The sequence below is a fragment of the Lactuca serriola genome, chromosome 5, assembly GCF_051521515.1.
Source record: "Lactuca serriola cultivar US96UC23 chromosome 5, Lser_US96UC23_V15, whole genome shotgun sequence".
Classification (NCBI taxonomy): Eukaryota; Viridiplantae; Streptophyta; class Magnoliopsida; order Asterales; family Asteraceae; genus Lactuca; species Lactuca serriola.
In genome coordinates this window covers 37,333,784-37,344,457 of record NC_136412.1, presented here as the reverse complement: position 1 = coordinate 37,344,457, position 10,674 = coordinate 37,333,784, and the positions used below count along the sequence as shown (strand labels likewise).

The following is a 10,674-nucleotide window of genomic DNA, read 5'->3' as shown; positions in this document are numbered from 1 at the left end:
TAGATGTCTTTCCACTCGCAGACATATAATTGCTGACATTTTTCCAAAAAAAACAAAGGACACCTTAGACATTTTTATCAACTACAAAAGTTCAAAAGAAATAATTTTGGATAACCTTTTTTATTGGTAAAATATGTAAATCTCTTGAAATGGCATATTTCTAATGCTCCTTTTGTCTTTTGGCGAGAACTAGAATTAGTTTGTAATAATTTTACAAATATAATTACTAAAAAATGCATTACCTTTTTTAATCGTACAATACATATATAATACATTCTTTTAGAAAAATTAAATATTTTCTTATATTTTGTTCTTACTTATCTTTCCCTTATTGTGAAACACACATGTCATACAATGATATATGAAATCCATTAATTCTTTCTTTTAATCTTTGTTCTTGATTTTGACACATGTCATACAATGATATATGAAATCCATTAATTCTTTCTTTTAATCTTTGTTCTTGATTTTGACACATGGTTAAAAAAATTAGTTGGAGGAGGATATTGATTTTTTTAATCAATTATTTAATCACCATATTTCCATTTTGGTAATTGTATTTTTATCTTTTAAAAACACAGTCTAGTTTTGGAAAGTAGGGCCAGGTTTCTTCATGTTTTTTTTTTCATTATGTTTTATGTGGAAAGAATTGAGAATTAAAATACGATTAACTACGGATGTAATAAAGAAAATTTGATGTCCATAATTAATTCAAATTAACTGCCGAATGTAACTCTCACCTCATTCAATTCTTGTTAATTAAAGACAATCAATTCGCTATTTTTTAATTGGCTACTATTATAAGCTTTCTCTATCATTTTTATGGACTAAAGGGTATGTTTGTCAATTTAAATAATTGACATGTTCATGAGTCAACTAAGAAAGTACAATGGTGTTCATGAAAATACAAACATCCTAATGGTATTTAAGTGTTGATATAAATTCAGGATTTTATTGTCCATAAATAGGAAGAATGCTCCATTTTGGGAAAAAAAATACAGGAAAACATAATTTTGTTTTTATATTTGTTATTATATGTGCGAATATGAATATTTCTTAATCATATGTTTATATTCTCATAATTTTATCAATTATCACTTATGTCTGATTTTCATGAAATTAACAAACATGTATGATAAAAAAAATGGGATTAATAAACGACAGAGCAACTTATATTTTATATAACTAAAGAGGGTATAAAATATGATTAATAAGTTTAATAATATCTAGAGAAATATTCCGTTATGATTTACCATTGCAAAATAATTTGTTTAAGTTTTTTTTAAACTACAAATTAATGTAATTGAAATTTTTTGTTCTAAAGTTGTAAAGCCTCGGTCATTCCCATTAGGCCAAAAGTCACTTGCTAAATAGTACATGATTATGAGGTTGTTAAAATAATTACATTTCATTCGGTCTTAGACTTAATTAATACACTTAATAGTGTACAGTAAATTGCTTTAGGTTTGAGTCAATAGACGAGACAAAAGTTTAATATCTCGAATATGGTTATAAAGAAAAGGTTTATTGTATAATTTGACCAATTTAATTTTGGTCATAAGCTAATCCTAGCCATTGGATCAACACAAACATCATTTAATGTTTGCTCTTAATTAATTCCTTACCTATTAAATACCAACAAACTTAAACAAATCGGAGTTTAACATAAAGGGACAAGACTGGACTATCACTCTCTCTAACCTTTGTGTTCATAATTTTCTCAATGCTCTAATCTCTCCCATGGATCTTCTTTCCCAAAATGAAGATGATTTTCATGTGGACACAAAAGGAGTCTTTCAAGATTTACACCAACTCGACAATCTTTGTCTAGCGGGTTCATCTTTTCATCCGGATTATGCAACCCATGTTGAGGGTTATGACCCGTTTGGGCCATTGTCATATGGGTTAGGTTCAAATGATCTTGAAGTGTATCAGTTTAAACCTCTTGAACATGTAAATGATGTTGAAATGGTGATGAATTTAAATAATGGTGACAAAAGCTTCACGGGTTGGGATTTTTCGAACCGTTTGGAATGCCCGATTCAAGATCCGAAACCCATGAGATTCTTTGTGCCGGATGAAGGATCATGTGTCATTGCTGACAATGGAATCGAGAAAGGTAACAAAAAGACGTATAAAGGGAAAAATATGACAAATTCATCCAAAGGACAATGGACTAGAGAAGAAGACAGGTAATGTACTCCAAAGATTACCTAAAGTTTGAATATAAACAGAATCCTTGCTATTGTCGAATGAATTTTACATTAAGACGTAGAAGTTAAAATTTTGATATTTTTGTGTGTTGTTTTCCGTTTCCCTTTAAAAAAGATAACATGTTAACTATTTTTTCACAGTTAATTCATAAAACTACCATGATCCCGAGGTGAATGACCCCCACTTGGCATGAAATATTATCTCAAAATGCATGTTGTAAAATATGTAAATATGAGGAATTAAACTTAATTTGTCAAACTTGGGTTTTAACTAATTTCATTTGACATATTAAGTTATTGATGTATACCTATGAAATTATAAAGCTTGAGTTTAAGCTAATTTCATTTGAACATTGAATCCCGATTGGAATATTTATCTAGATCAGTCAATGTTAATATTCAGGCACATGTTTTTGCCCTATAATGAATTATTAATGGAGAAAACATAGTAAATGCTAATATATGCATGGTTGGTTGAGGAAATATGCAGGATTTTAAAGGAAATGGTGGAGAAATATGGGGTGAGAAAATGGTCATATATCGCTCAGAAGTTGAAAGGAAGGATTGGAAAACAATGCAGGGAGCGATGGCACAATCATCTTAGACCTGACATCAAGGTTTGTTAAATATACGTGGTTGAGTTTAATATTACTTTTTTTTAATTTTCGAAAAAAAAAAAAAACTTTTTTCCATAACACTTTTCCAAACTAAATACAGTTTTCCACAATAAATAGACCCTAAAAGATTTTAAGAACGTAGAAACACATGACAATCTTTGGATCAAAACAATTGATATCATGATAGTCATTCACATGTAAATTGCCTTGTCAAGTTAAGCTTTGCACATGTAAATCATTTTAAGGGGTGTTTGGAATTGCTTTTCTTAGATCAAATTTTTTTCTCTAAAAATGTTTATCAACTTAGTTAAAAATAAATGTCTGAAAATGATATATTATTATTCGCAGAAGGATTTTTGGACAGAGGAAGAAGATCGAATACTGATAGCAGCACACGCAGAGGTGGGAAACAAATGGTCAGAAATAGCAAAGAAACTTCCAGGAAGAACTGAAAACTCAACTAAAAACCATTGGAACGCAACAAAGAGAAGGCAATACACAAGGCGTAAATGTCGATCAAAATGGCCAAGACCAAGTCCTATTTTGCAAAACTACATAAAGAGCTTGAATTTACCAAGGGGAAGAATGAATTCAAATCACAGTAATCTCGGGGATGATTTTGATTACGAGGTCCCGGAATTCGCCATGGATGAGAAGTTGCTTGAATGGGATAATGATATCGACTCATTGCTTGATGATTTACCTTCCAACTGTAACAATGGTGGTGAGGAGGTGGATTCGTATTTGCAAGGTGATGTGAAGAAGGAGATGGATTTGATGGAGATGATTTCTCAGGTGAATCTTTAAGTAGCGATATACATATATACTTATATAGTTATAATAAGTTAATAACTAAGGAATGAATAATGGATGGAGGGGATTTTCAAATTTCAATGCAATAAAAGGTTGTACATTGTGCTTTGAAAACAGTACTAAACCAATAATGTAAGAAAACATGCACTCAGGGTTTTAAAGATAGGATATATGTCCCGAAACACAATGTCATCTAAAATACACATAAGCTATTACCCAAAAATCTCATTTCTTTTTTCTTTTTTATTCGGATTTAAGTTCAAGCAGTTTTGGTTTTGGGCTTTAAGCGCTTCACCTGCGAGTATAGGAAGACACCAGCAAGAGCAACTCCGGTTCCTGAAAGTTAAAATTAATGACAATTGTGCGTTTTGAGTATAAATCGGAAAAATACAAAAAGGGGCTTTAACGTAATTTAACACGGAAGTTAGTTTTACCAATGGAGTTGATAGGTGAGACAGGTGTTCGGAAGAAAAGAACAGATGTCACAATCACCACCACACGTTTCACACAGTTGCCAACAGAGTGTGTCACTGGAGATACCCTTTGTAAAATCATATAGGAAACCTGCATCAAGGGTAAAATTGTCTTTTTAAGTATCTTAAATTAACAAAGTGATGATTCCTTTTTTTTTATACTAAAAGGAATACTAGTTAGTTACCTGCTGATATGCATGGAAGCAGATTGCAGCAAGAAGAGACCTAATGTACACTTGTTTCACGTTCAAGCCCTAAAAAGATCAAAGGGAAATAAGCTTAAAAAGATAAGCCAGAAATAACAAATTAAAAAACATTGTCTACTTTTTATAAATACTCACAGCAGCCTGCAGATATGCAGGAGTAACCCTAACTCCTTCAGTGAAGAAAGTAACAGGAGCCAACAAGAAAAGTGACATGACTGTTATAACTGAGAAGAGGGTAATATTGTCCAATGATTCCTGTGAAAAGATAAACAAGTGAATACACATAATGAACAAAATAAAAGTATTTGCAGAAAGTACCTCTTTCTTAACCATAAATTTCTTGCTCAGGACATTACGTGATTGATTTGACAAATTGGATGCCATTGCACTCCAAAATCCAGCCCTGTTTACCAAACGCAATGATCAGATTTATAGAAATAATGCATGAAATAAAATATATATATATATATATATATATATATATATATATATATATATATATGTATTTTAGGAAGACAAAGAAAAATATCAAATATATATTTTCTGTTCTCACCAATTGAATGAGGCCTCAGTCATTGAGGCAAGAGCAACTCCACCAGCAATAGGTAAAAGGGAAGTAACCACCCATGGTGTTGGCATCTGTGGTGTAGGATAGATAATTACTTAGAATTAAAAGATCAAATTTTTTAATAAAGAATACAGCATTTAATGTGTAGAGATTAGAAGATTGGAATACAAAAGATGTTTGATGATTGATAGAAGCATACCTCTCCTAGAAACATAGCAGACAACACAACTGAGAAAAATGGCTCCATGGCTTTGATTGTGTGAGTAAATGAAACAGCAACTTTTCCAAGACTCATGTTTGTGAAAAGATTGCCTAAGGTGTGTACCATAGCCAGTGGAAGGATTGCTAGAAGCTGAAAGTTAGCAGGTAATAATAAGTATCAGAAAAGATGATGTTAAGAGACAAATATGTTCATTCATAATGATGATGAATTGATGATGATGATGATGTACCTGTGCACCACTGATTTTTGGTCGTTTGTGAAGATTTAATGTCCACATCAAAAATACAATGACACTTCCAACAGCAAACTGAACTGTGGTGACAGTTATAGGATTGGGGAAGACTTTCAAAACCTGCATTGAGAAATGTTATTACTTTTCAAGTACACAAGCCAGTTAAAGATTGAAAAGAAATCAAATCTCAGTGCATCTTTTTCTTTCATGTATGGTATTGCTTCATTTGGTCATATCCTACTGCTACAATTGGAATAAAAAAAAATGCACCTATAATTAAACCTTGCTAAGAAATAATTAAAATGCATATGAACAACGCTAGATAGGAGAAGTTCTAATATTAGTATTACACAACAAGTTTAAATCACCAAAAATTACCGAATTGAGCTAAGTTTTCCTGTGATGGATCTTTCAAAATAATTAAACCTTGCATGAACAGATGCTACTTAGTTACTAAAACTGTAAAAGAACGCGATTAAGAAAACAAACGTATGTATTATTCTATCACACATATAGAAAACTCCGGCCTATAAATCGACTATTTATAAAGCATTTCACATGTATCTAAAAACATGCAGGGATATTATATGCATCGATTGAATCAGAAACCTGCCGTTTGATACACCATGTGTAATCCAAGCCACAATCTCTTAAGGAACATGACGTATAGAATACAATAGACTTTAAATAGAAAGAATATGAAAAACGGAACGAATTACAAACCTGCTTGTTATAGATATTAAAGTAGATATTGAAAAGGTACCAAAGCCCAAACAATGATCCTAGCACAATTGTTTCAGCCAACTTCGACTTCCTCGCAGCCGCCGCCTCAGCGCCGTCGGCACTTTCAGGAACCGACGCAGCTTTAACCTCGAAACCATCAGATTCACGCTCCGGAACCGGCGAGGGAGTTGAAATCCAATCACCTAGCTTCCTAGGTGAAGAGGAACAGCGAATTGAAGGCAATCTACGAGTGGATGAACCATTGATGGAGCCAAAAGTAATCGATGATTTCAAGGGCAACGGAACATAACCAGTACTCAATCGGTGATTACGAGACTTGAGATTTGAAATCGAATTGGAGAGAGTGAACGAACTGCTCTGCATTTTGCCAGATCTCAGATGTGTGAGCGGGGGGGTTGGTGAGGGAGTATTGGAGGCTCCGCCGATGTAGTGGAGGGAGATTTGTTGAGGGGAGGGTGGGAGGGGTTTTTGAAGCCGAATTTTTGTTGGGCTATTTTTTTTCTTTTGTCTTTTTATGTGTTTTTTTTATTGGGGATTTTCTTGGGATATCAGATTTGTTATAACTTGGACACAACCAATCGGTTGTTGAGCAATGCCTAGACTATAATTTTATAAAAAATGAATTTCTTTGTGCTTGAATGAAGTGTTTAAATTCAAATTTAGATATTATAATATTTATCTAATGACGAAAACTAAAAGATGATATTTATCTTTTCCTGTTATATTAGGAACAGTAACGTTTTTTGGTTTTGGTGTTTGGTCACTAAGGTTTTAAATTTTGGAGTTTTACCACAAAGTTTTAGATTTTGATAGATTTAATCCCTATAATTTTATAATTTATAGAAAAGGCTCATGTGAAGTTTCTTTTTTTATAAAATAGTCTATATGTTTAAGTTTTTTTGTATGTTGACAAGTTTGACCCTGTGTATAAAATAAATTATAAAATTTGTCCACGTAATTTACTAAAAATGTCATTGTGTAATTTTTTTTACATAAACGGTCTATGTGTTTAAAATAACAAAAACAATTCCTACCAAATAGAAAATTTGTAGATTACGCCCCTCGTAATATATTGTCATGTATATTATTCACCAGCCTTTTATATTGATAAATATAATATTTTGAGAAAATTATCAAAAAGCTTCTAACTAAGGGACATCAGGTATTGGCATCCCTTTTTGAGATAGAAGGTTCAAGTCTCGTCTGATACATATGTGGATTTATGAGTAGTTTAGGAATATATTAGATTTATCGTTCAAAAAATATTAAGAAATTTATGCAAATCACCTATACTGTTTAGGTCAATCTATGTGTTTAGTTCATATCTTTTTCTTACTCGAACATTCACGTGATTTGTTTATCTTTCATTTTTTGTTGTGGATTCACTTGAAATGACCGATATGTTCTTAGGTCATGTTTGACAAACTAACTTATAAAGTAGTTTATCAATAAACTATCTCAAACTAGATTATCAATAAACTATCTCGAACTAGATTATTAATAAGCTAATTTATAAGTTACTTTATAAACTAAAATAAGCTACTTTTATGGTTTATCAAACATAATCTACAATAAACTAGTTTATTTTTCCCAAACATGATCTTAGTGTGTATTTTAATTTTTGATAGAGTGTTGTGATACACTTTAAAAAAAAATATGATGCTTTTGTGCACTATATATAGAAAGAAATATAAACATAGATATCATATCAGTTTCTTTGATGTTCTACTATTACACACGGAGTATGGACCATATGCAAAATGCATCATCGTGAACTTGTTTGATTTAAAATTTCACCATAAGGATGAATATGACACTTTCTTAAAATTGCAAAAAGATAATCATTTTTAGACCTAAACCACAAAGAACAACTAAATACAGGGACCAAGTGTTAGAATTTCAGGGTGATAAAGGCACTTGGATATTCTGAGAATTGTGATTTCACTATCAAATCAAAGTATTGGGTGATAGTCCCTAATCTTTGATTGGATAAGACTCAGAAGAGAAAAGAACAGAGAATGAGATATATGAGTTTCATAAGTACCAGAAAAACTGACCAAAATTGGTTAAATACCTCATTTATCTGAAAACTGTCAAAATTGTCATAAAACAGTTTAGCAGCAGTCAAAAAAATTGTCATAAATCCGGATTTTCTATAAGGATTGATGTCAGAATGGAATTTTATAAATCAAATTCCTTAGCTACTCAGCTTCTTTACCAGCAGCAGACAATGCAACAAACTCATGTTTCATGGTTGAGTTAGTAATACAAGTTTGTTTATTGGATGCCCAAGAAATGGCACCTCCTCCAAGAAAAAACACCCAACCACTAGTAGATGAGTGATCCTCTAAGTTGTTAATCCAACTGGCATTTGAATAACCTTCCAAAACCGAAGGATATTGTCACACCCCAAAACCGAGAATGACGGAAACGTTATGGGCGGAGGACGTCATGTAGTGTATCACAACAATGTAAAGTAGTAAACAAGCAACAACATCATCCATTGCATTAATAGTATAATTTTAATTACAAGTGTGTTCTTTCATAGTATAAGACAACATAATGAATAATCAAAATAAAAGAGGAGTCTTGACTGCTCCGTCTTCACAAAACCTGGTCGTCGTACCTGTCTATTTGTGACCTGAGAATACAAGTTATTTTGAAAGCGAATATCAGCAATAAAGCTGGTGAATTCATAAGTATTAATGTGTCTTTGATTTGTAAAACTGTGAACTAAAGACTTGTAAACATTTGGAGAAAAGTTTGTATAAGTATGAAAATGTTTGTAAGTAATTGTAACGTTTGAAAACCCTAGGAAACCCTATGATTCCTACTAGTATAAAAAGTAGTCTTCTACCAAGACCTAACCGTTTTGAAAGTAGTCTTCTACCAAGACCCGACTGTTTTGAAAGTAGCCTTCTACCAAGACCTGATTGTACGACATTTATTATTATTCTCTAATCTACCTCATCGATTATGTGAATATGACACATGGTAAAGGTATTAATAATTTATTAACTGGAGTTTTATCCTTTTGTAATTGTCGTATATACAGTGTAAGTACTGTAGTATTTGTAATAAGTGACTACTTTCGTACTAATTTGCCTTAATTGAGGGTTAAGGCATAATGTGATGGCTAGATCCCATACTAAACGCTCCCTGTCAAGAGATTTTGGGAACCAAACGCGACCCCTGCATGATTGCAAGCCGTGAACATCCACGTTACTATGATCATGTATACTCAATATAACTATCACAAAGTATTAGTTATTCATTGGTATAGTTAGATTCTGAACTTGTTCTATGCTATAGCACCTTGTTATGTCCGTTCTGTTATCGTGTATTGTAAACGTATTTATATAAGCGTATCTATGTAAACGTATTCATGTAAGTGTATCTATGTAAACGTTTTCATGTAAGCATATCTATGTAAACATATTTAGGTAACATGTAATGTATTAGTATAGACTCATGAATGAACCGACTCTTGTGTGATTCCTTGTACTTGGAATGGTAAGTAGTATCTCCTAACTACACCTATTATAGTTACTAGTAATATACGTGTATAACCGAAAGTATACCTTTGCTACCCAAAGGTACTGAACTGACTACTGGAACTTTTATGTCTATATATGTATACAAGATATATAACTAATATTTAGACGACATTCGGACGAGCAACCAATGCCCTAAGGCCACATCCCAATGAGGAAAAGGAAATAAAGCGAGCTAACTGTCCTAAGTCCTTTAAACATTATTTATATAACTATACATATCTAGACATGCATTTAACAATATAAAAGCATAAAAAGGAGTTTTGTAAAACCTATGAAAGTTTAATACTGAGAAACGATGACTTGATGTTAGTTTATAAAACGATTGAAAGTATTTTGTTTGATAAGACAGTTTAAGTATAAGGAAAACCTTTGTTTGAAACACATTTGTAACTGAGTTTGAAAGGAAACATACAGTATGTAACGCAGTTTGATAAAGAGTTTTAAACATGTAAAAACGTTTAAGAAAGTCATTTGAAGAAATTTGTTTGGTAAAAGAATTAACGTATAGTAAATCCATTTGCATGCTAGTTATTAATCACATGTGATTGACATAATAATTAGCATGATTCAACTTGTATCCCCCCATAAAGCATTTATAAACATTTACAAAACATTTAAAAGGTTGATTAAGGGGTATGAACTCACCTACAGTGAGTGGATCGGATGGAAGTGTCGGACACGTGTTTGGTGTCAAGTGAAGACTTAAACACACACAATGATCCTAATAACATATGAAGACATATGTATATATGCAAAGCCTTATAAGGGAGTTTATGGTCAATGGACCATACCTTTAGGAGTTTACGGCCCAGGGGAGTTTACTCCTGGCCGTAAACTCTCACTTGGGTCACCAAATGATGCTCAAAGCTATAATGACTTAAGTGGTTAAGTGTTCCAAGGCTTAAACAAGAGGTTAGGTGGGTTTAAGGTCCAAGAATTACCTTGTATGGTGTTTACGGCCTGGGGACCGCTTCCCTATGAGTTTACGGTCGTAAACTCATGGTATGAAGTACCATTTCGTGTAATGA

The 10,674-nt window shown here is 32.3% G+C and overlaps 1 protein-coding gene and 1 pseudogene across 1 annotated transcript; one reads left to right on the top strand and one right to left on the bottom strand.

The window, feature by feature from the left end:
- Positions 1 to 1,740: 1,740 nt before the first annotated feature.
- Positions 1,741 to 3,637, top strand: LOC145049431 (transcription factor MYB98 pseudogene; annotated as a pseudogene).
- A 53-nt stretch (positions 3,638 to 3,690) lies between these two features.
- Positions 3,691 to 6,541, bottom strand: LOC145052325 (phosphoenolpyruvate/phosphate translocator 1, chloroplastic-like). Its single transcript, XM_079000130.1, has 9 exons — positions 6,069 to 6,541; positions 5,343 to 5,465; positions 5,090 to 5,242; positions 4,876 to 4,961; positions 4,641 to 4,725; positions 4,458 to 4,577; positions 4,302 to 4,370; positions 4,078 to 4,207; positions 3,691 to 3,979 (listed from the first exon to the last, which is right to left on the bottom strand). The coding sequence occupies exons 1-9, from the start codon at positions 6,450 to 6,452 to the stop codon at positions 3,903 to 3,905; spliced, it is 1,227 nt and encodes a 408-aa protein (XP_078856256.1). The 5' UTR covers positions 6,453 to 6,541; the 3' UTR covers positions 3,691 to 3,902.
- Between the last annotated feature and the right edge of the window lie 4,133 nt (positions 6,542 to 10,674).